The sequence below is a fragment of the Rhodamnia argentea genome, chromosome 6 (genome assembly GCF_020921035.1).
Source record: "Rhodamnia argentea isolate NSW1041297 chromosome 6, ASM2092103v1, whole genome shotgun sequence".
Lineage (NCBI taxonomy): Eukaryota > Viridiplantae > Streptophyta > Magnoliopsida > Myrtales > Myrtaceae > Rhodamnia > Rhodamnia argentea.
Window position 1 is genome coordinate 21,193,670 of NC_063155.1, and position 25,484 is coordinate 21,219,153.

The 25,484-nt window shown below is 40.5% G+C and overlaps 3 protein-coding genes across 3 annotated transcripts; all 3 read left to right on the plus strand.

The window, feature by feature from the left end:
* The first annotated feature begins 297 nt into the window (after positions 1–297).
* LOC115731973 (WAT1-related protein At5g40240-like) lies at positions 298–8,319 on the plus strand. The gene is made up of 7 exons (XM_048280866.1): positions 298–595; positions 707–772; positions 909–1,022; positions 1,442–1,685; positions 1,769–1,927; positions 2,018–2,169; positions 8,136–8,319. The coding sequence occupies exons 1-7, from the start codon at positions 408–410 to the stop codon at positions 8,284–8,286; spliced, it is 1,074 nt and encodes a 357-aa protein (XP_048136823.1). The 5' UTR covers positions 298–407; the 3' UTR covers positions 8,287–8,319.
* Positions 8,320–10,298: 1,979 nt separating this feature from the next.
* Positions 10,299–13,098, plus strand: LOC115733093 (WAT1-related protein At5g40240-like). Its single transcript, XM_048280865.1, has 7 exons — positions 10,299–10,675; positions 10,782–10,847; positions 10,963–11,076; positions 11,300–11,546; positions 11,643–11,801; positions 11,893–12,044; positions 12,928–13,098. The coding sequence occupies exons 1-7, from the start codon at positions 10,488–10,490 to the stop codon at positions 13,085–13,087; spliced, it is 1,086 nt and encodes a 361-aa protein (XP_048136822.1). The 5' UTR covers positions 10,299–10,487; the 3' UTR covers positions 13,088–13,098.
* Positions 13,099–14,765: 1,667 nt separating this feature from the next.
* LOC115734307 (WAT1-related protein At5g40240-like) lies at positions 14,766–24,680 on the plus strand. Its single transcript, XM_048280735.1, has 4 exons — positions 14,766–14,953; positions 15,065–15,130; positions 15,270–15,383; positions 24,359–24,680. Exons 1-4 carry the CDS (start codon positions 14,766–14,768, stop codon positions 24,678–24,680), a joined length of 690 nt encoding a protein of 229 aa, XP_048136692.1.
* The last annotated feature ends 804 nt before the right edge of the window (positions 24,681–25,484 follow it).

Genomic DNA, 25,484 nt, shown 5'->3' on the forward strand with positions numbered 1-25,484 from the left:
CCCATTAGATCAAGTTGTGGTTGAAATTCCCAAGATGTTTATGAATTTATAGTCTTCTTTTTAGTTACAAAGAACAGTTGTGGTTTTGTTATACCCTTTTATTAACCGTGCTCATTGGTGTTCAAGCCAATTTTCATCGTGGTCTTAATAAGTTGATGGGGACCTGCTCAGAAAAAGAAAAAAAGAAGAACTGTATTTATTATAATCATCATCATTATTCATGCTTCATATATTATAATAAGCTGAAAAGATAAGAGCCGCATCAATCAAGCTCGCCTCCACTCTTTTGAGGGGAAATATTCGTATTCCTCATCAATCATACATATTCAATATCATCATCATCATCGGTGTCGTTATGTACCAACCCTCCAACTGAGAGAGCGAGAGAGGGAGAGAGGGGGAGAGAGATGGAGGGGAGAGCGAGGGGTTCACTGCCGTTTGTGGGGATGATGATGGTGGTTCTGGCTCAGGCGGGCAACATGGTGGTGATGAAGATGGCCATGTCCGACGGGATCAACAAGTACACCATGGTCTTTTACAGTAACGCCCTCTCCTCTCTCGTCCTCCTTCCTTGTCCCTTCATCTTCTCTCGCAGGTTTGTGCCCTGTCCATTATCCATCACTCATTAACTCCATTAATGTCTGGTTCAAAGGAAAGAAAGAAGGTTTTAAGAAACCTTGTCATGTTTGTTTGCTCTGTTTGGCAGGTCAGGGTCATGTCCTCCTCTCACTTCCTCTGTACTTGGCAAGATCTTCTTGCTCGCTCTGGTTGGGTGAGTGGAGTAAGTGAGTAAAGTTTCTTCGCTCGTGAATTTGCGGCCTTTTGAAGCGAAAGGTCTATATCAACTGCTGAGAGTTTCATACGAAAAACGGAGTAATATGTTTAGTACGTTGGATTGGCTGATGCAGATTCGCAGCACAGATGTCTGGGTACGTCGGCATCGATTACAGCTCCCCTGTTCTGGGCACGGCCATGATGAACCTCATCCCAGCTTTCACTTTCATTCTCGCCATTATTTCAAGGTTCTTTGTCTCTTCTTTCTCGTTATCTGCTGTGCTCTTAAAAGAACCTTCATTTGGAAAAATGAGAGAAGCAGATAATGGTCTGCTAATTGGATGATAGCTGGTTGATTTTACATAGATTCAGCTTAGAGTTGTGAGTGCAAGCCAGGCCCGGAGAGATTCACTCTGCTATTTAATCTCGGAGTTTATTAATGGTTCTACTACTTCATTTCTGCTTATGCTGGACCGGTAAAATTCGTAAAACGAGAGATGCTCTGCAAATGAATAGGTCCCTGAAATGGGACAAAATCAAGAAGGTCCAGTATTCAGCAAGTGGAGGCTGCACATTCATAGGACAGACGGGACAGAACTGCACATGTCGAGGGCAATGATTGCAACATTAACTTAGTTTATTCTTGTATAATTGAACTGAAAATTAGGATGGAGAAAGTGAATTGGAAAAGCTCAAGCAGCCAAGCTAAGCTTGTGGGAACCATAGCTTCCATCCTTGGTGCATTCGTAGTCACTCTCTACAAGGGTCCACCGATTCTCCCTTCACCATCGCCTCCCTCCGTCCAACCTCGCCACCTTCTATTTCTCCTCTCGCGACAATCCAACTGGATCCTTGGCGGGTTTCTCCTCATGGCTGAAGCTTTCTTCATATCATTGTTGTACATCGGACAGGTTATGTCCTTACTTAGAATATGAATGACACAAAAACGAAATGAAAGAAGACTTGACAAGTAAACATCTCTCTAATCTTGCAGGCATTTATCCTCAAAGATTACCCCGTGGTGCTGAACATAATGTTCTATTATATGTTCTTTTCGACTATTCTTTCCTTGCTGTTGTCTGTCATTACAGTGAGAGAACCAGAGTCATGGATTTTGAATGTCGATGTAGGTCTGATTGCTATTTTATACTCGGTAAGCATGTTACATGATGGCTGCTAAAGTCTAGATATTGGTCCGATTTCGAGGTTGAACATAAAACCCATATTGATATTGTATATGCAGGCTCTTGTTGCTGGCGTCTTCAGAATCACAATGTGTACATGGTGCCTGAAGAGAGCCGGACCTGTTTATGTCTCCATGTTCAAGCCCTTGGGAATTGTATTTGCTGTTGGATTGGGGTTCATATTTCTAGGCGAGATGTTACACCTTGGAAGGTAACAAGTACTCTCTCTTCTTCTCTATTGAGATGCCCATTAATCCACCTCGCCCTATAATCAAGAATCTAGTTGGTTAAAGGAAACTAGAAATGTGCGTTCATCAGAGAAAAAGCTCCCTCATGAGCTCATCTCATGCACAGCAACAGATATTCTGCAGACACAAAACATAAATGTGCTTGCTCTTTAGTTTTAACGTTTTATACAGAAATGGTTATACTCAAGTAAGATTTCTGGCTAAAAAAAAAAAGTCCAAAGATTTGCCTATTGAAAGAACAAGCGGCAAGGATGGTTCAATAACCTTTGAACAATTTGATATCACTATTGTAATTTGATCAAATAAGCTCAGAGAAGAAAGACACTAGAGAGAATTGCTACCGTAACTCTCATACTTTATTCATCAGATCATAAGCCTATTAAAATAGGCATAACATCCAAAACCACTTAGCATGAAAATAGCAACAGAATAGCAATAACAAATACCCACTAACATATCCAATTAACTAGAACATGTGCAGAAACAAACTCCTACAAACTAAGACTCCACTACTACATTATTGAAGACACGTAAAACTGAAACTTGACTACGTCAACAATTCCTATAAACTAGGATCAGCATAACAGACGCTAAGAACTCGGTAACAAAATAACAAATAAACAACAATATGTTAACAATACGCAATACTTGGTCACAAGGCAACCCACGTGCTGGTGTTGTTTTATTCAATACTCCCCCTCAACACCAGCTTCTGCTCTTTTCACCATACCGAGTTGATGACAGAAACTTTCGAACTTGTTGCTACTCAAGCCTTTTGTAAACAAATCTGTAGCTTGGTTTTCTGTTCCGACATGCTCCAACTCAATTTCTTCTTGCAAGACTTTCTCTACGATAAAATGATAATGCATCTCCACATGCTTAGTTCTTGCATGAAAAACCGGATTCTCCACCAAACGTATTGCCGACAAGTTGTCGCGGTACAAAGAGATACCAAACTATGTTGGCTGATGCAAGTCTTTCAATAATTGCATAAGCCAAGTGCTTTCTTGAGCTGCCATCGCTGCTGCTCGATACTCTGCTTCCGTGGTTGACAAAGACACTGTTGGTTGTCTTTTGCTACACTAAGAAATTGCTCCGGATCCGAGCATGAAAACATACCCGGTAGTTGAACATCGGGTATCATGGTCACCTGTATAGTCGGCATCACAATAGCCAACTAGTTTGCAATCTCCACCTCTCTTGTACATAATACCATAGCCAAGCGTGCTCTTCACATATCTCGGGATTCAACGAAGCGATTCCAAATGAGTCTTCTTTGGACTTTGCATGTAGCGACTCATCACACCAACTGCAAAAGAAATATATGGTCTTGTTAAAGTTAAGTAGATAAGACTACCCACCAACTGTAGGTACATGGTAGCATCTTCTAAATCTTTCCCTTCATGAGCACACATTTTGGCGTTTGGCTCCATTGGTGTCAAGATTGGCTTTCGTTTAAGCATTACAAATTTCTTCAACAAATCTTTGGAATACTTTTGCTGATGGAGAAATATTCCTTCCCGAGTATAGTCGCCCTCTAAGCCAAGAAAATGCTTGAGCTGTCCAAGTTCTTTCATCTCGAAAGCAACCGACAAATTCCCCTTGGTTTGGAGAATTTCTTCTTCACAATCTCCTGTGATGATTAAATCATCCACATACACCAGCAAAATAGCTAGCTTCCCTCCTTTAGCTTTGAAAAACAAGCTAGAATCCGCAGATGTCACCGAATAACCGCTATGAGTAAGAAATTCGACAATCTTACCATACCAAGCCCTCGGTGCTTGTTTCAACCCATAGAGGGCCTTCCGGAGCTTACACACGTACTCGGGATGATCTTGACTCTGAAAGCCCATCGGTTGGCTCATGTACATCTCCCGATCTATGTCCCCATGCAAAAATGCATTCTTCACGTCCATTTTCCTTAAGTTCCAACTTTTGCTCGTTGCAAGTGCCGGTAAGACTTGTACAATTGTAAACTTTGCAACTGGACTAAACGTTTCATCATAGTCTTGTCCATATTGTTGAGAGAACCCCCGGGCTACCAGACGAGCCTTGTGCCTCTCTATTGATCCATCTGTGCGGCGCTTTATCTTGTACACCCATTTGCGAGAAATAGGCTTCACATCTCTTGGCTTTGGTGCGAGCTCCCAAGTCTGATTTCGCTCTAATGCAGCAATGTCCTCTTCCATAGCTTTAATCCACTCCGGACTACGAGACGCTTCCTCAAATGTCTCTGGTTCTTTTGCATCCGCTTCTTCTACTATGGCGGCATTAGCATACTTGGAATTTGGCTTTCTGGCTCTTGTTGATCTTCTAAGTGCGGTTGATGTACCTGCTCCACTTGACTCATCTTCTTCGCTTGGCCTTTGGTATACACCTGTTTGCCAAGGATTTTGAGCTATGCCTTCTTCAACATCTCCATCGTCTGCAACCGTTGTTTCACTTGAACTCAACTGAAATTGAGAAATTTTAACATTTCCTTAAAAACATCCGAGTCCGGTAGTAATTCCTTGTTTGAGGACCACCATGAGGAAGCTTCATCAAACACCATATTCCAAGATATGTAGCATTTCTCGGTTGTTGGATCGCAACATCGCCACCCTTTCCTTTCACTGTCATATCCTACAAAGATACACCTAACAGCCTTTTTCTCCATCTAGCTACGTAAGTGGTCAGGTACAAATACATATCACACACATCCAAAAACTCGAAAATGACCAACAGCAAGCTTCATGTTCCATATTTTTTCAAAAGGTGAAAGGAAGCATAACCTTTGTTGAGGAAGCCTATTGGTCACAAAGGCCGCGGTCTTCATCGCTTCCGCCCAAAATCGTCCCCGAACATTCTTTGCATGAAGCATACTTCGACATACTTCCGCCATATGCCTGTTCTTCCTTTCTGCTACCCCATTTTGCTGCGGAGTGCTGGCACATGTGAATTGATGGCGTATTCTACACTCCCGAAGGAAATCTAAGAACTCATCTGAGGTGTACTCTCCCCCGTTGTCGGTGCGTAGACAACGAGACTCTTTGCCAACCTCCGCTTCCACTACCTTCTCGAACTCTTTAAACTTTGAAAGAGTTTTAGATTTTTCCTTCATAAAGTAAACACACACGTACCTCGAGAAGTCGTCAATGAAGGTCACCATGTACTTCATTCCACCAATGGAGGCTTGTTTAATTGGTCCAAACACATCAGAGTGAATCAACTCTAATGGTTTCTTTGCTTTAAATTTGGATTCTTCATACGGCAACTAGTGCGCTTTTCCATACCGACAGCCTATACATACACTGTCTGTTCTCACTTCAAGTTGTGGAAGTCCCTTCAACATCGACTTCTTCATCATCACATCTAGATTGGAATAGCTAACGTAACTTAGCCGCATGTGTCATAAGTATGCTGTCTCGTTCCTTCTCGTCTTGTCTACATATGCGGTTTCTGCGGACATTACATAGATCGACTCCAATCTTCGTCCCTTCATTACCGGCTCTTCTATAATCTCAAGGTCCCGATATATCTTCACATCTTGTGGACCAAATAGGACAAAATGGCCAGAAGATGTTAATTGTGCTACCAATAGAAGATTTTTCTTCATACCTGGAACATGATAGACATTTTGGAGTGGCACCTCGGTATCACTACATTAGGGAGAGACCGCCGTATTACCGATGTGAGCTATTGGAAACTTTGAGTTATTCGTTGTCACCACCACCCGACTTCCCTTATACTCTAACAAGTTACGCAGCTTCTCTTTATCACCGATCATATGGTTTGAGCCGACTGAGTCAACGATCTAATCATTCTCATAATCGATTTGATTGAATGTTGTTCTTGTAAGGGCTAGCTCCTCTTCATCTATAGCAAAGAAAGCCTTAGCATCCCATTCGTCTTCACTTTTGGAAGTAGCGGTGTTACTCTTGACGACCTTCTTCTTTGACCAGCAATCTTTTGCCATATGACCCTTCTTCTTGCAATTGTAGCACTTCCCTTCAAACTTTTGGCCATTGCCATGGTTCTTAGAACCTCTCCCTGTACGAACGCTCCCTTCGCCTTGATGACTTCTTGCCTTGTCATCGTTCTTTTTGGATCCATCGTTGGCATGCTGCTTGGAATTCCACTTGCCTTTGTTGGAATAGAGTGTCTCTTCTTCATTCTTCAATGAGACTCCTCCCATTTGCTTAGCTAAGGCTTCTTGACCAGCTAGCAAATTTTCGAATTCTACAAGCGACGGCTGAGTTTGCCATCCTTGTATGGCAGCAACAAAACTCCTGAATTCTGGCTTCAAACCATGGATGATGATCCGCTTCATCCTGGTATCGCCAATAGGAGCCTTTGGATCCAACTCGGTAATCTCTCGGCACAACGTCTTCACTTTGTGGAAGTATTGTGCGACCGTCATGTCGCGTTGCGCCACCGACAACAACTCACTTTCTAAGAGTTGGACCTTCGTATCGTTCTTCTTAGAGAACAGCTTGGTGAACGTATCCCAAGCTTCTTTGGGAGTTTCCGCATCCCAAATATGCTCCAGCACATCCTCTTCAACCGTCGTCTTCAAAACGAACATGGATTTGCCCGCTTTAATCTTCCACTTCCACAATGTCCCATTCGCATCTTCAGCCTCCGGTTGTTTCACATCATTTCCATTTACAACCTCCCACAAATCCTGGCCCCGCATGTAAGACATCATGCGGGTAGACCAAGAATTGTAGTTACGGTTGTTAAGCTTCTTGATTCCGCCAACAACTTGAAGATCACCCATCTTGGCAATAGAGATGTTCACCAAATACCCGGAACCCGGCTCTAATACCATATTGTTGAAAGAACAAGCAGCAAGGATGGTTCAATAACCTCTGAACAATTTGATACCACTGTTGTAATTTGATCAAATAAGCTCAGAGAAGAAAGACACTAGAGAGAATTGCTACTGTAACTCTCATACTTTATTCATCAAATCATAGGCCTATTAAAATAGGCATAACATCCAAAACCACTTAGCATGAAAATAGCAACAGAATAGCAATAACAAATACCCACTAACATATCCAACTAACTAGAACATGTGCAGAAACAAACTCCTACAAACTAGGACTCCACTACTACATTATTGAAGACACGTAAAACTGAAACTTGACTACGTCAACAATTCCTATAAACTAGGATCAGCATAACAGACGCTAAGAACTCGGTAACAAAATAACAAATAAACAACAATATGTTAACAATACACAATACCTGGTCATAAGGCAACCCACGTGCTGGTGTTCTTTTATTCAATATTGCCAAGGTCTGTCTGTCAAGAAACTGGGGTTTAGGTCGTTAGAAGCATACAAAAATGAACAAAACAGGCCAGGAAAACGAGCTATACGAGGATTATATTGAAGAATTACACCTCCCTCGTCTTTCGGCTATCAAAAACAGCCTGTTAGAGAGAAGTGATCTTGAGATATCTAGGAATATATTTCTTTATAAATACTAAAAAGTGATTGAAATGTTTATGGAGATATTTCTCTCTCTGTATCTAGCATAGTCCTCTAGCTAAAAATATCTAGGGAAGATACCTAGAAATATGAAAATATTTTCGGGGGCAGAACCTGCTCCTTGGGCCTTCAAATAGGCAAGATCTCTCGTTAGAGCAGGCATGGCGTGAGCAGGCTCGGCTCTCATCAGTGAGTGTGTGAAAGCGTATTTGGCACCGGTAAGTACGTGTAAGAAGTTTCTCCCAGTCGATATCGAAAGAGAGTGTCTTTAATGAAAAGAGCTTGTGTTTCTTTAAGTATGCATTGTGTGTCTTACTCAACAATTAATACCAGAGCTGCGCCTTTGCGTTCGTCAGTTACGTGATAATGCTAAATGAATATCTTATCTTGATTGATGTTGACATGTCACCTAAACTCGCCTTTTTTGTCCTTTTTCTTTGGGTTTTGTGCAGCCTAATTGGAGCACTCGTGATTGTGATGGGATTCTACGTGGTAGTGTGGGGCAAGTCCAAACAGGAAGAGAAGACAATCGAGGGCAGTGGGGTTGGGGAGTGCTTGGCGTCCTCCAGCCATAAGATTCCTTTGCTCCAAAGCAATGCTTAAAGCGTATAGACATTCTTGGCGACACAAAAAAGTGAAAAAGAGGAAAAAGGCAGAGACGTACCCTCTTGTCTTTTTTCAAATGAATTGAAAGTCGAATATTCCAACGAGAATTAGATGTGGAAATGCTAATGTCGGGACAAATTTCGACCGTCGGATGCATTCTGGTTCGCATAAATTACTGTGTATGCCAACTTTGGAAAACCTATATTCGAAGCTTTTGAGCAAATTTGACTCAAAACTTTTGAGAGATCGATGAATTAACTAATCTCGTGGTGGAAACTACAACACAATTCTAAGGAGTTAACTTCAGGGCTAGTTACCAAACAATTCCTAAAAATTATGTCAAATCAGTCCTAAGTTTTTTTTTTAATCAATTTAGTCCTTAATCTTTTGCAATAATGCCAATTCAGTCCACTTTTTTAGTTGGAAGTGAAGGCCGAAGGCCAGAGTATATGACTGGCGCCACTGATAATGAGTCTCGGGGAAGGGCTCGAGGAAGAAGAAAGCCAGCAATTAAAAATAAAGACAGTAAAAGATATGAGAAAAGAAGCAAATTTTTAGCTTTTTAGCTTAATTTTTTATTTCTTAATTTTTTACTTTTAGCTTTTTTTATTACTGACTGGGATCCTCTTCAGAGAGCCACATGCTATTAGATTTGGCACTTTTGGTGTCGTTTTGCCCTTTCTTTTCTAACTTTTTGTACTTTGGCAATAAAAATTTTGAGATTGGCAAATTACTGGCATATCTAGATAAGAGTTAGACTGATGATTATTTTTTTGGCTTAATATAAATCTTGACACGGACACATTTTGACTTTTTCTTAATCAAGAAAACTTGAAACTTTCACAATATATAAATATTGATACGTAAATTCCCATATAATTTTTTTATTTTTAAAAAAAATTGAATAATAAACCAATAATCAATTGAAAGAGATTTACCAATTTAATTCATTGTTTTAGGCATAAGAGATTCCAAGTTGGATCACATGTCGGGTAGGTCTAGAAAAACTCACCGTCTTCCCTAAATCCATTTGAGATGAGAATGCTATTCTTAGATGCAAATGTTTCTAATTTCTAATTTCCAAATCGGATAGGTCTAGAAAAACTCATCGTCTTCCCTAAATCCGTTTGAGATGAGAATGCTATTCTTAGATGCAAATGTTTCTAATTTCTAATTTCCAAATCGGATAGGTCTAGAAAAACTCATCGTCTTCCCTAAATCCATTTGAGATGAGAATGCTGCTCTTAGATGTAAATGTTTCTCATTTCTAAGTGCGAAAAAACGCAGTAGAGAACAAGAAGGTGTTCAACCAAAAGAACCAAAGAAAACAAGAATGTGAAAGTATATAATGCCCATTTCTGCTCGAGGGTCAAATTCTGACAATATCGACGGATTCGATCCCCATCCATCTTTATACAATCTTTGAGGCATAAAAATTTGTGTGTCAAAAATTATTTGTCACTCCTCTGGAAATTTTACTCTATCGAGAGCGAGAATAATTATTTTTTCCGTGAACATCTTTTATTTTCGTTATCGATAGTCAATTAAATTGGTGTTAGTTGATGTGCTTAGAAGAACTAAATGGTAATTAGTCGAGTATTAAGCACATCAAAACGCGTCTAGTCACGTTGTGTCAAAAAGGCAACACATTAACTCGCTAATTTAAAAATATTAATTCGTGTCTAAATGAGTGAAGTAGACACAATTTTTTTTTTTTTTTGTTGTATCTTGAAACGGGTTGACCCGTTTATGAGGTCGAGTTAACCAGTCTATACCAAAGTCAAGCCTATTTAACTGCCTATCGCGTTGTGCACACGGATCGTTGTCATGAATTACGGATCTAACCCTCGAAGTGCAGCCTGACGCACATGCCCTTACCCCCAAAAAAAAAAAAAGAAAAATCTTTCATAAACAACGGTGCTGGAAAATAATGGGAAAGAGAGAGAAGCATATTTTCCAAGGAATCTTCAGGTTCCTTGGCAAGACACCTCGTAGATGATCGGGCGGATCTTTTCGAAACGTGGACTGATCTCTGCTCGCAGATGCACACACATAATGAACTAGAGACAAACCTTATTTTGGATTTGGCCTAAACGAAAGGCTCCTGCCGAGGAAAAAAAGAAGCAGCAAAACGTAGGAAAACCTCAGTGTCCTCCAAATATTAACCCGAGAACTCTGAGAGAGAGAGAGAGAGAGAGATGGAGGGGAGAGCGAGGGGTTCACTGCCGTTTGTGGGGATGATCATGGTGGTTCTGGCTCAAGCGGGCAACATGGTGGTGATGAAGATGGCCATGTCCGACGGGATCAACAAGTACACCATGGTCTTTTACTGCAATGCCCTCTCCTCTCTCGTCCTCCTTCCTTGTCCCCTCATCATCTCTCGCAGGTTTGTGCCCTGTCCATCACTCATTGACTCCATTGATGTCTGGTTCAAAGGATAAAAGAAGGTTTTTTCAAGAAACCTTGTCTTGTTTGTTTGCTCTGTTTCGCAGGTCAGGGTCGTGTCCTCCTCTCACTTTCGCTGTGCTTTGCAAGATCTTCTTGCTAGCTCTGCTTGGGTGAGTGAGTGAAGTTCCTTCGTTTCTCGTCAATCTGCTGACTAGGGATTTGCTTTTCTTGGAATTCTTTGTCTCAACTGCTGAGAGTTGAAGTAATTTGGATTGCGTGATGCAGATTCGCAGCACAGATGTGCGGGTACGTCGGCATCGATTACAGCTCCCCTGTTCTGGGCACGGCCATGATGAACCTCATCCCAGCTTTCACTTTTATTCTCGCCATCATTCTAAGGTTCTTTGTCTCTTCTTTCTCGTTATCTGCTGTGCTCTTAAAGAATTTTCATTTGAAAAAATAAAAAATGAGAGAAAATCAAGGAAGTCTGGTGCCTCAGCAAGTGGGAGACAGCTGCACATTCACAGGAAAGACGAGACAGCAGGGCACAATGTGTCGGTGACAATGATCACGAGATGAACTTATTCTGTTCTTTGATTTGTCGATGGAATTGACAATTTAGGATGGAGAAAGTGAACTGGAAAAGCTGGAGCACCCAAGCTAAGCTTGTGGGAACCATTACATCAATTCTAGGCGCATTCGTAGTCACTCTCTACAGGGGTCCTCCGGTTCTCCGCTCACCACGGCCTCCTTCTGTCCAGCCTCATCGCCGCCTTCCTTTTCTTCTCCTGCAACAATCAAATTGGATTCTGGGCGGGTTCCTCCTCGCGGCCCAAGCTTTCTTGTTAGCATCGTCGTACATTCTCCAGGTGAGCCCTGACATCATAACATTTTCCTAGATCAAAATGACACTACAACGAAGCGAAAGAAGACCAGACAAGTAAAATGACTCCCGAACCTTGCAGGCATTTATCCTCAAAGAATACCCGGCGGTGCTGAACTTGATGTTCTACGTGATGTTCTTTCTGACAATTCTTTCCGGGCTATTGTCCTTTATTACAGCGAGAGAACTACAGTCATGGATTCTGAAAGTTAATGTGGGTCTGATCGCTATTTTGTACTCGGTAAGTGTATATTGTCACGATTTGTAAAGTCGAGATTTTGGTCCAACTTTGAAATTCAAGATAAAAAGCCATCTTGATATTGTATATGCAGGGTGTGGTTGCTGTTGCCTTTGGATCCACATTGGGTACGTGGTGCGTGAAGAGAGCTGGACCTGTTTATGTCTCCATGTTCAAGCCCTTGGGAATTGTATTTGCTGTTGGATTGGGGTTCCTATTTCTCGGTGAAATGTTACATCTTGGAAGGTAACAAGTCCTCTCTATTCTTCTCTACTGAAATGGCTCTACCCCCCACCTTTTTCTATAATCAAGAATCTAGTTGATTAGAAGGAATAAAGAAAGATGTGCTCACTAAACAAAAAGCTCCCTCATGAGCTCCTTCTCAAGCATATCAAAGATATTCTTAACATACAAAAATACAGATTGCCTTACTCTTGAATTGAACTTTCAAAGCCAAATGATTATGCTCAACTCTGGGGATTTTCCCAAGACTGTTGATAAATCAGAGTTCTGCTCATTACAAGCATACATAAATGAGCAAAACAAGGTATAAAAATGCGTCCAGCGAAAATTAAATGGTAATTCTAAGAGAATGCCTTATTTTGCTTGATATGGACATGTCATTTGGTAGAATTGGCACATGGACAACTGGATGGACCGATGGGCTTACTAGCCTTAATCGTCACAAAGAAAGATTTTACCACATTGAGCCTATTGCTGTAGAAGAAAATCAATATATTTGTTATGTAGCTTACCCTCTAGACCCTTTTTCCCGCGCTGTGCACTCTACGTCCGGAGGATCTACAAAATCCCTCCTTATACGAAAATTTTGCAAGACCCACCTTATAACATCCAAATTGAGAGAGATAGATTGCGCCAGTATGGCCGTCCCCTGTTAGGCTGTACTATTAAATTTGAACCGGAGGGGGTTGTCAGCTAAGATCTTTCGTAGAGCATCTTATGAGTACCTTTGTGGTGAGTCTTGATTTTACAAAAGATGAGGAGAACGTGTGCTCCCAACCATCTATGCACTGAAAGAGGACGTTTCTTATTTCGCGCCGGAGCAATTTTTGAGTATCCGATTGGTCCTTTACTTGCCTCTGTGTTTTTCTCTTATTGATTTTGGCAGCTTAATTGGGGCACTTGTGATTGTGATGGGATTCCACACGGCGGTGTGGGCCAAGTCTAAAGAGGAAGAGAAGGCGATCGAGGGGAGCGGGGTTGGGGGGAGCTTTGCATCCTCCAGCCATGACACTCCTTTGCTCCAAAACCAAGCTTCGAGTGTGTAGATATTATTGGCCAAAAAAAAAAAAGAAGGGGGAAAAGGGAAAAAGATAAAGATTCGGATGTATTCATAATTCGTCCCCTTTTTGTCCTTTTTAAATGAATTCGAGTTTCGGACCTAAGTAAGTCCTTCGTCTGAGACCTCTTTTGGACCTCGCAATCCTTGAGACATAAAGTAAATAAAGGGTACTCCCCACCAGCAGGAAAGAAAAAGATATGCTCAACAACAAAGAGAGTGACGGTAGGGAATGTAGACCCCATGTCAGCTTAAGCCAGCTACTGCCAAGTAGAGTCGTATAATAGCATCTCGGGCATTTCGATGAGCCAATGTAGGGGCATTACTAGGAAAATGAAGAATTTGGAGAAAATTTGGACTGCCATCCTGACATTGGTGCACATGAATATGTATACCCGCTTTTGAAAACTCACATTATGTATCTCAGATTTATTACTAAATTTCAACTAGCCTCTACTACTTCCTTTATCCGTTTTCTTTATTTTTTGTTAAATTGCAACTTTCTTTCCTAAATTATTCTTACTAATCTATCATCCATTTTTACGGGGCTTTGCTAGTATAATAATTTTTGGGTAACTGCAAATGTAACAACATGGTGTGGGCTACAAACTCTTGAAAGGATTAACTTCATAACAATTTCTAATTATATGTCATTTATTTTTAAGGCCACCACATATGATCAATTACCTATGTGCTTTGTGAGTAGATAGATATACGTTGACCCGTATGGGTTCTTATTTCTCTTCTTTTTTATAAGATTCACCTATTACTAATGATCACTAATCATCTATTTAATGAGTTATTCAAATTGTAGATTAAGAACAATCACATAATCATTTCTCTTTTTGAAAAATCAAAAATAAAATAAGACTCTAGCATCTCTCCCTCTTTTCTCCTCCTCCTTTCTCGCTCTTCACCGCACCCTCTAAAATGCCATCACCTGCCTTAGCTGTTGTCACCCATAAGTAGTTGTCGCGTGTTCTGCCGCAACCATTATCTTTGATGGCTCGTCTCTGCGCAATACCCTCCATCCCTATTAAGCACCGCCTCTCTCTCTCTTCCCTCACCCCCCCGCCCCCGCCCCCGCCCCCCCACGGCCCCGGCTGTCGCGGACATTAGATCGATGTTTGGCGATGGGTAAAATGTTCGGGTCGGATTATACGTCGGGTCAAGTTCCCAAAAAGCTTGTCATCTTGCCTAAATCGATGTTGATTGGTCGATTGTGGGGGATGTTGTCTCGTTATTGATTAGCCCATTAATTGGTGTTAGTTGATGCACTGTTAAAACTAAATGGTAATTACCAAAGTATTAGGCCAATTGGAACATGTTTGATTATGTTGTGTAGACACAATTTTTATCGAGGTCTTAAATAAATTGGTGGGGCCTGCCCAGAAAAGGAAAGCAAAAGAGCCATATCCATTATCATCATCATTATTACCATCATGTAGTAGCAATCGTACATGCTTCATATATTATAAGCTGAAAAAACAAAAGCCGCATCAATCAAGCTCGCCTCCACTCTTTGAGGGGAAATATTCGTATTCCCCAACAATCATGCATATTCAATTTCTTCATCATCATCATCATAATCATGATCATCATCGGTGTCATTATGTACCAACCCTCCAACTGAGAGGAGAGCAAGAGAGGCAGAGAGAGGAAGAGAGATGGAGGGGAGAGCGAGGGGTTCACTGCCGTTTGTGGGGATGATGATGGTGGTTCTGGCTCAGGCGGGCAACATGGCGGTGATGAAGATGGCCATGTCCGACGGGATCAACAAGTACACCATGGCCTTTTACAGTAACGCCCTCTCCTCTCTCGCCCTCCTTCCTTGTCCCTTCATCTTCTCTCGCACGTTTGTGCCCTGTCCATTATCCATCACTCATTAACTCCATTAATGTCTGGTTCAAAGGAAAGAAAGAAGGTTTTAAGAAGCCTTGTCACGTTTGTTTGCTCTGTTTGGCAGGTCAGGGTCGTATCCTCCTCTCACTTTCTCTGTACTTGGCAAGATCTTCTTGCTCGCTCTGGTTGGGTGAGTGGAGTGAGTGAGTGAAGTTTCTTCGTTTCTCGTGAATTTGCGGCCTTTTGAAGCAAAAGGTCTATATCAACTGCTGAGAGTTTCATACGAAAAACAAAGTAATACGTTTAGTACTTTGGATTGGATTATGCAGGTTCGCATCACAGATGTGCGGCTACGTCGGCATCAATTACAGCTCCCCTGTTCTGGGCACGGCCATGATGAACCTCATCCCAGCTTTCACTCTCATTCTCACCATTATTTCAAGGTTCTTTCTCTCTTCTTTTAGTGCACTTACAGAACCTTCAATTGAAAAAGAATGAGAGAAGCAGATGATAGGGGGTTGAGTTTACATAGCTTCATGTTGGGATTTAGCATCAAGAAATACGACTAACCTATGTTGTCGACGTACAGTTGCGGAATTGCCCAGGAATGTGCGTTGAATCCCCGACATGTCCTCGATCGAATCTTCAATCCACAATGGTCCGAATATGATCACAGAAAAAGATATTCACATTTTACAACGTAAATGTGATTGATTCTCAAAGTAACGATGTTTTTTCTTTGTTCGTTTGTCTGTTCGTTCTTGAGAGAGGGAGAGAGAAAGAACGTATGTTCATTTGTACGCTTCTGTTCATTCATTTCCTCTCGTAACATACCCCTTCGAAAGTTATCTTTAACTTCCTTATAGATAAGACGATTGTGCCCTTTCAAATGCACTTCTTCGTAGAGCCTCTCAAATGATGCCTTATATATGCACCCGTTCATGAAACATATCCCATCATGAACATAATATGACATATCCCACTCGGACGTGATGGGCTTGATAATCCTCTATCAAGAATATAAGGCAATTAACATCGTCAAATTTAGAAGCAATTCATACTTGCAAATACATCGTACGACCAATGAGTACACCTACACTTGGGAGCTCAATTATGCACCTGTTAGGAATACATAACAGCTACAATGCAGAAAAAATAATGTCTCACAATACCCTATATATATTTTGTTACATCAGTCCAAGTATTCTTATTCCTTAAGAGGCTATACTTAACTATTCTTCACCCAAAACGTATTTACAATTATATCTGCACCCACAACAGACGATATAATTGGTCGACCCGTAAATACATGCGGTAGATGTAAGACAATAATAGTCTTCATTCGCACTCATGTCTCTCTCCATTTCAGAGCAACTGCTTTTTAGATATGTCCCATAAAGCCATAGGGAGCATAATCATATATGGCGGTGGTTCTTCGGATCGATCACGGATTCTCGGCCCCCTCGTTTGGCTTCCACTTCCTGCTCCCTTCGAAGTTCATCGGAACTACCGAAGAACCACGCAGCACTCTCTAAAGGCCTAGACGGGCTTAATTCCCAAACAAAGATTGCAAACTTCTACAGTGTGGAAGGTCGAATAGCTCGGCTTCAAAGCCTGGAGGCCTTGCCCGCTCTCCGCTATTCTTTCATGTCTACTTAAGCTTCCCCGGATTGGGGGATTAATTGATTGGATACCCGAGAACCATAAACTATCCTAGGGTTTGGATAATCTATCAAATGCTGGTTAAGTGTGGAGGATATAGGCTGTTTAAGAAGAGAGAATCGTTGGTTCCTTATACTCCCTCTTGGCCATTCCCTTGGCCAACATTCATTGTAGAAGCCTCAACCATGTCGAAGGCATTATAACTAAAGTACGCGACCTCAAAAATCAACATCTACGGCTTCCTTGTCTCATCTGTCCTTCTCTCATTCATTTTATCAAGCATAATGATGTGAATCGAGCTTTAATGACTTCGAATAAATCCACTGCCCTCTCAAGAGGCCCCGCGGCGACGCCTTCTTCTTCCCCGAAAAAGCCTCACGGCATATGGTAGTTTCAATGAGTATTCACTAGTAAATACAAAGTTCCAAATGAAGGAGTACTATTTGCCACGTCAGAAGTAAGGAGTATGTTATCCTCAATAAAGTTTCAAAATAAGGTGATGACAATGAAAACATTGAGCAAAACGGGATGCTTCACAGCAGGCAACACGAAAAGAGGAGTAGAAAGGAACTCGCCCTTTGACACCAAGGGAGTTGAGACCAACTGAATCTAGATAGTTGTAAGAGACGTACTATAGCTAGCTAGACCTTTGCTCAACTCCTTCCTAAACACGGGCGGTAGAGAGGTCCCCCACTTCTATTCATGCCCCGTTAGCTTCTCTGATGCTAAAGCAACAATATTGAACCATTACTTTGAGAACATAGTCAGAAGTAAAATATGGTACAAAATGAGGTAATTAATTCATAAATTACCTCAAGAACTCACAAGATGAGTAAACATGGATAATCATACTTATCTCCCTTATGGGTCGAATATAGCACATGCAATATGAATTACATGATATAGAGGATTTCTCTTTCTTTAAGAGCGTGTGTCATTTATCAAACATATCCAATATATGGATCTTAGCCTAAACATAGTCACATGCTTCTCACATACATATATTTAGCCCGAGTGTTATATCAGCTCGCTCTCAAAAGCGCCAAATTAAGCACTCGCATCCGACTTCCATCAAGCATACATGATTGTGGGACTATCATGTTCGGTCTTATCACATATTAATCACCGACCTCATCTTGATTCCAATCAAGGCAACGTAAAAATACTGTGCACTGAATTTGCTCTTCCAACACCCTTCGTACATACCGTTTCATCTCAACTCGCTTACTACAGCGCTTGAGGCATTTGCTCGTGTGAGTGAGCCAATCATTGCCTGATAACATACCTTTCAACAATATATGTGTGCTTGTGCTAATCTCATTATATCTCTAATGAAGTTATCTTTTGTTTCAATGTGTTTTATCATACCATGATACTTATAATCTTTCACATAGGCAATATCTTCTTGACTACCACAATAAATTGCCACTAGTCTTGGAATATCAATAACAATGGCTAAACTTTCCAATAAACATTTTTAGCCATACTACTTATGGCACCATAGCAGAGCATGTAATAATTCAACCTCCATCATACATGGAGCTGTGCATGTTTGTTTCTTGCGTCTCCAACAAATTGCACATTCATTAAGTAAGAAAGCATACCCCGATATCGATTTATGCACATCTAAGTCCCTTCCCAATTACCATCAGAGTGAGTAAGTAAGCGTAAATTACTCCCTTGATAACTGAGTAGATAGTCCATAATGCCTTTCAAAGTATCTCAAACTCCTCTGCACTTCTTTCCAAGGTGCTTGACCAGGATTTAACTGGTAGCAACTCACTAAGCCAATGACATCACAAAAGTTGAGTCAAGTAAACATATAGAATACATCAAACTCTCGATTGCACTAGAGTAAGAAACAGTTTCCATTTTTTTTCTTTTCTTTTGGAGTCTTAGAACACATTTCAAAGGTCAAGGATTCACCTCGTACGATAGGGATATCAATGAGATTACAATACTACATATTAAAACGTTCAAGAATCTTTTTAATATAAGACTCTTGAGATATAGCAAGAAAGTTCCTTCAACAATCACTTTCTATCTCAACTCCTAATATACAACCAGCTTCTCCCATGTCATTCATTTCCAAAATGAAGGACAACTACCTTTTTATGGTGATTATCAAATCCTTATCATTCCTGGCTAATAGAATACCATCCACATAAAGTGATAAAATCACAAATTTATCCTCGTACTATTAGACATACACACAGTGATCTTCTTCGATCATCGTAAACCCAAAAGAAGTTATTACTCAATAAAAAATGAAGGTACCGCTGTTTAGATGATTGCTTAAAGCCATCAATCGAACGATGAAGCTTGCAAACTTTATGCTCCCGACCTTTAGCTGTGAAATTTATCGGTTGCTTTATATAGATTTCCTCATCTACTTCTCCATTGAGAAATATCATCTTTACATCCATTTGATGTAATTCTAAGTCCAAATTTGTGACTATAACTAGGATAAGGCATATGAAGACAAACTTTATAACTAGCGAAAAGATTTGCTCATAGTCTATACCCTCGTGTTGAGTATAGCCGTTCGCCGCAAGGTGACCATTACACTTTTCAACGAATCCATCCGCCCTACGCTTGATCTTAAAAATCCATTTATTTTCAATATCCTTGCGTCTGGGTGAAAGATCAACCAAGTTCCGGACATGGTTTACTCCCATATACTCCATTTCATTTTCCAAAGCGGTTTCCATTCTTCCTTATCGGGAGATGAAAGAGCCTCTACAACTGTCTTAGGCTCCGCATCGTCACTTCCCCTTCAATCTCAAAACGACAATCGGGAATGCTTGTACGATTACTCTTACGTAATCGAACTCTTTGTGGTTTCAGTTCACATACACTCCCACTAGGTCCAATATGTTGAGGTAAATCATTATTTTTCTCAATCAACATTAGTGTGTGCATTATCAAGATCTTCCATCTCATATAATTAGAAATCCTTATCAATCTCACCTCTACTAGGAAAATCATTCTCCAAGAACGTGACATCTTATGACTCCATTTCAATCACACTTCCATTAGCTTGTTCACATATGAATACATACCCTTTGGAGTGATCGGAGTATCTAATGAAAATACTTTTCTTCTCTCTAGGATTCAATTATCCATATTTATGGGAAGAGTCATGAATATATTATACGCACTCCTAAGGTCGCAGATTGCTTAAAACTGATTTTCTACCAGTCCATAACTCATAAGGAGTGAAAGTGACTAATTTAGATGGCACACGATTAAGTATATAGGTGGCGATCAATAACGCATCTCACTAGTATGAGATCGGTAGATATGCCTATGTCATTATAGACTTAACCATTTTCAAAAGGGTTCTATTCCTTCTCTCAGCAACTCCAAATTGTTGCGAGGGTACCAGGAATAGACAAATGTCTTACACTACCCTTTTCATCACAAAAAGACTCAAATTGCTCAAATAAATACTCACATTAGCCATCGATTTTAAGCGATACTCTACCAAACTCGTATATTGTCTAAAGCAATCCAGTGCTTCTGACTTATGGAAGATCAGAAAAACATAACCGAAGCGCGTGAAGTCATTTATAAAAGTGACGAAACTATGAGGCTCCATGCATCTCCCTCACATTCAATAGACCACAAATGTCAAATGTACAAGTTGCAATGGAAATTCATCCTTGGTTCTTTTACCAAATGATTTTCTAGTTGCTTTTCTTGCTAGACAATGTTCACATATAGGTAGATTGATATTAGCAAGTGACCCTAAAAGGCCTTTTTTAGCTAATTTTTTCATTCTTTCTAACCCAATGTGACCGAGTCTAATATGCCAAACATTTGCATCAATATTCACATTTTTAGAAGATGCAATTAAGGAAAAATAACCATTAACGTTGACATTAAACACATCAAAGTCAATGCCTCAAATCATAAAATCATTCAGTACATAACCACAATCATAATAAACTATTCCAAACCTAATATCAACCCAAGCACCCTGAAAATTCATATCATAACCTAAGCTTAGAAGAACAACTACATAGACCAAGTTCCACCGAACATCGGGAGCACAGAGGACCTCATGTAGGAATTGGGTTCGACCACCACATAAGTTCAATTTACATGTGCCAATACCTTTCACCTCAATTCTAGAGTTATTTTTAACATATATCCATCTATTTTCAAGCGGTATCCGACGATAATCCATAAATTCTCCTCGGTCTCTAACTACATGGCCTGTTACTCTTGAGTCCGTAGTCCACGTAGGATGTAATTTAGCAAGCATTATAGTGCTAGAGACAAAAACATTGCTCATAGAAATGGAGTAATTTGTTACTTCTTTCGGCTCGGTGCATTTATGTGCGAAGTGACCAATCTTGTCACAATTATAACATTTGGCCTTGTCCTTCTTCCCATCATGCTTCTTGCATAGGATGGTTTACACTCTCTTAAGTGCCTGATCTGTCTCCTTCCTATTGTTGTTGAATTTATAGTTCCCTTTGCGCTCGAAGCCCGAAGTTTTACGCGAACTAAATTCAGCAACATAAGCATGTGTAGAGAATCTCGTGGCCTCTAGGCATTCATCCTCTAATTCCAAATGACGTGCTATACCATAAAAAATTATGATATTCTCATTATGCGTCATGTTGATTTTCATATGCTCCCAACTTTTAGGAAGAGGCCTAATAACAGCCTGAACTTGTTGTTCATCAATTAGAGTATGACCTGCTATCTTGAGCTCACGTATCAAGCCCGACACTTGGTGAGCCTCCTCAACTTATTAGCAGATATAACCCCAAACTTGTCTTTCGGGGCAGCCCAAATTTCTGGAGCGTTATTGAAACCTTCAAACTCACACATGAGATCATCTTACATACAGCTCAGCAACGTGATGTGAGCAATGCTATTTTTCTTTTTCAAAGCTTGATAATTTTCCTGATCTCTTCTATTCTAAGCAGAAGTTTAATGCTCGGGTTCATCCATGGTGTAGTTGAGGGTCTCCAAAAGCTCTTGCTCTTCAAGGATGTACTAAACCTTTCGATGGCGATTATCATAATTGTCACTTGTTCAATTTTTCATCCTTGTTGAGGCCAGCCACAATGGTCTTAGATGCCGAAGCTATAGTCAATAACAATTATATATCGACAGAATAAGAGCAAAATTAATACCATCACATTTTTCACATTAACACACATATTTATTTTGCAACAAAAAGCAACCTAAATAAATGATAATTCGATAAAAGACACTGAAACAAAAGTTTACTATGTTCCCAATTAGCTTCTATGTATCGATTGTCTCACTATCGTGCATTTAGTTCAATTCGCGCAAAATTTAAGCTCTAGGTGGGAATTCCATCTAATTTTACTAACCTACAAACTCCCACTAGAAAAATAATCGGAACATATGATCCAATGATCATGGTCCACTTTAATCAACATAGTATGATGCGAATCCATATTCAAGTAATTCAAGCATCAATTATAATCAAATGCGGAATACAAAATAAATCTCCCACAATTATTTGAGTTTGTTTTGAACTGAAATTGTAAGCATCATATACATGCTAACTATGAACCATGCAATACATTATCTGTATATGGTCACTTACATGTAAGCTAGGTTCTGTATTCCCAAAACCATAAGGAAATACATGTAAAAATGCAAAATTACACCCAAAACTACGTACATTTAGGGTTTCATATGCATTTTTATAACTTTAAAAGCTTCAAATATGTACAACAAATATACCATAATGTAGATCTTTTCAATACGAACATGCAGTTACCAAAAACACCTCGATCGGAGGTCACAAGCGCCGGTCAAAGTTTTGGCGCGTGTAATTTACACAAGGTCAATGGTCAACATTGACCGGGTCGAGTCACCGATGGGGTTGCATGATGTCAGCATAGCATCACGATAACATGAGCGTACCACATCAACGCTAACGTCGGCAGGCATGGTTGGACGGTTTGCATGCATGCGCCGAACGTAGCGCGTACGGCCCCCGCGCAAATGCCCATTCAAGCTTGTGTCGGCCTGTGTGGCCTCCTTCGGCGTTCGACCCCGCAAAATGCTCGTATCGACATGACGAACCCAATGGTATCCTCAAAATCAATTCTCACTAAGTAAAAATACAATAAAAGGTGACATTTCGCCGCGACATCGATTGGCTTAGTCTCGTCGTGGCGCGTGCGGCGTCTCCCAGTATCTCCCAAAGACCGGCGACCACTTAAAATTATCATCTCAACGAGATGGTCCTAACTATATGTTCAAAATCAATTTCAATTGAACATAGTATCACGAATTGTCCCCAAACAGTACAATCTTCAAACCCAAGACTTGCCTTGCATACCCCATTCATATTCAACATTCATTGAGCATATTAGTCAAGACAAAATTTTATCAAAAACAAGGCAGAGATTCTTAAACAATGCTTCGATACCAATGTTGGAATTCAACATCAAAAAGTACGACTAATCTCTATCGACGTTCGATTGCGGAATTCTACCCGTGATGGTCCGAATATGACCATAGATGAAGATATTCACGTTTCATGATGTAAATGCGATCGATTCTCAAAGTAAGGATATTTTACCTTTGTTCGTTTTTTGTTCTTGAGAGAGAGGAGAGAGGAAAAGAGAGAAAGAACGTACGTTCATTCCCCTTCGGAAGTTATCTTTTAACTTCCTTATAGATAAAAAGATGATGCCTTTTTTTTTTGGTTGGATACGGTGCCCTTTCAAACGCACAATTTTGTGGGGCCTCTCAAACGGTGCCTCACATGCACCCGTTTATGAAACAGACCCCATCATGAACGTAATATAACGGGATAAGTACACTATCGGTGTTATAACTTTTATACGGCGTTTACTTGAGTGTTATAACTTTCAAAATGTTCACTTAAGTGCCATAACTTTCAAAAATTGTTTACCCGAGTATCATCGCTAAAGTGGACGCCGGAAAAGCTTACATGGGGCCGGCGAATTGATTTTTTTTAATATTTAATGTACACGTGAAAATTTTCATTAATTTTTTTTTTGTAGATTTATTTTTCTGGTTTGTTTAATTATTGAAAATTTCAAAAAAAAAAAAAAGGGGCCGAACCCTTGATTTCCTTGCCGGCCACCACCGGCCAGCCCAGGCCCGTGGGTCGACTCGCCCTGGGCCGGCAAGGCCACAATGGTCGTCGCTGCCTTGATAGCTACAAGCGAGGGCGTGAAGCCCTCGCCGGATCTGGGCGAGGACCTTGCGCTCTCGCCGACCCGAGGCGAGCCAACCCTGGCCCCCGGGTCGACCGATGGTGGCCGACGAGACCCTTGCCGGTGACCTCGCCGGCCACCACCGAGAAACCTAAAATAATTAAAATAAAAATAAAAACATCAAAATGAATAAAAAAAATTTAAAAAGTTTCATAAAATATTAGAAAATGTAAAGAAAATCCATGTGGCACTAAGAAATTAATAAAATAATTGCAAAAAGTCCACGTCAGCTTTTCCGGCAAAAATGGCACTTAAGTGAACGATTTTGCTCCGACATGGCACTCAAATGAACGTTTTGAAAGTTATGGCACTCAAGTGAACGCTGTACAAAAGTTATGGCACTTGTGCTGTACTTATCCCTAATATAACACTTCAAGAAAGTCCAGCGCTTCAGCAAGTGGAGACAGCAGCACATTCATTTAAAATTACGGAAGACAGCAGTGCACCATATGTGGATGACCATCAAAAGTTATTTCATTCTTCCATTTGTTGTTTGGATTGAAAATCAGGATGGAGAAAGTGAATTGGAAAAGCTCAAGCAGCCAAGCTAAGCTTGTGGGAACCATCGCATCAATCCTTGGTGCATTTGCAGCCACTCTCTACAACGGTCCACCGATTCTCGGCTCCCCTTCTGCTCCTCCTCCTGTCCAGCCTCGTCGGCTTCTTTTTCTTCTCTCAGGACGATCAAATTGGATTCTTGGTGGGTTCCTCCTTGCGACCGAAGCTTTCTTCATATCATTCTGGTACATTATACAGGTCACCACCAAATCCTTACCTCTCCTTAGAACACAAATGACACTTACAGGAAGCGAAAGAAGACTTGACAGGTGACGGAAAAAAAAAAAATCTCGAATCTTGCAGGCATTTATCCTCAAAGATTACCCCGTGGTGCTGAACATATTGTTCTACATGATGTTCTTGTTGACAATTTTTTCCGGGCTGGTGTCCTTGGTTACTGTGAGAGAACCACATTCATGGATTCTGAAAGTCGACGTGGGTTTGATGGCCATTTTATACACGGTAAGCACGCAACTCCTAGAGTCCAGATTTTGGTCCGACTTCGAGGTTGAACATAGAAATCAGATCCTCATTGCATATGCAGGCTTTGGTTGCTGGTGTCTTCAAAGTCACATTGAGCACGTGGTGCTTGAAGAGAACTGGACCTGTCTGTCTCCATGTTCCAACCCTTGGGAATCATCTTTGCTGTTGCACTGGGGTTCATATTTGTCGCGACCTAAAAATCAGGTTTTTAGGCTAATGGATTATCAAGCTAATTATCTAATTAACTTAACTCAGACTCTCCCAAGTCCATACCAAATCGCAACTTATGGTTCACTATTTATCAAGCAAAAAGATTTTCAAATTGGAGTCGCCACTAATCATTTTATGGTAGGCTGATTAGTCACCTAAATAAAGTATCGGGAGAAATACTTTATTCCTACGAACCAGAGATTCATTGAGTTCGGGAACTTGATTACGCTAATATTTCTATTAACGCCCTTTCGGTACCTTTCATTTCAATGAAAATTATTTGAGTCGGCAACTTCCAATGATTATGATTTAAAGTTCCAAAGGTGTAGTTATTTTTTGTTGTTTTTTTTTTTAATGAATGATGCAATGCATGAATGTAATTGT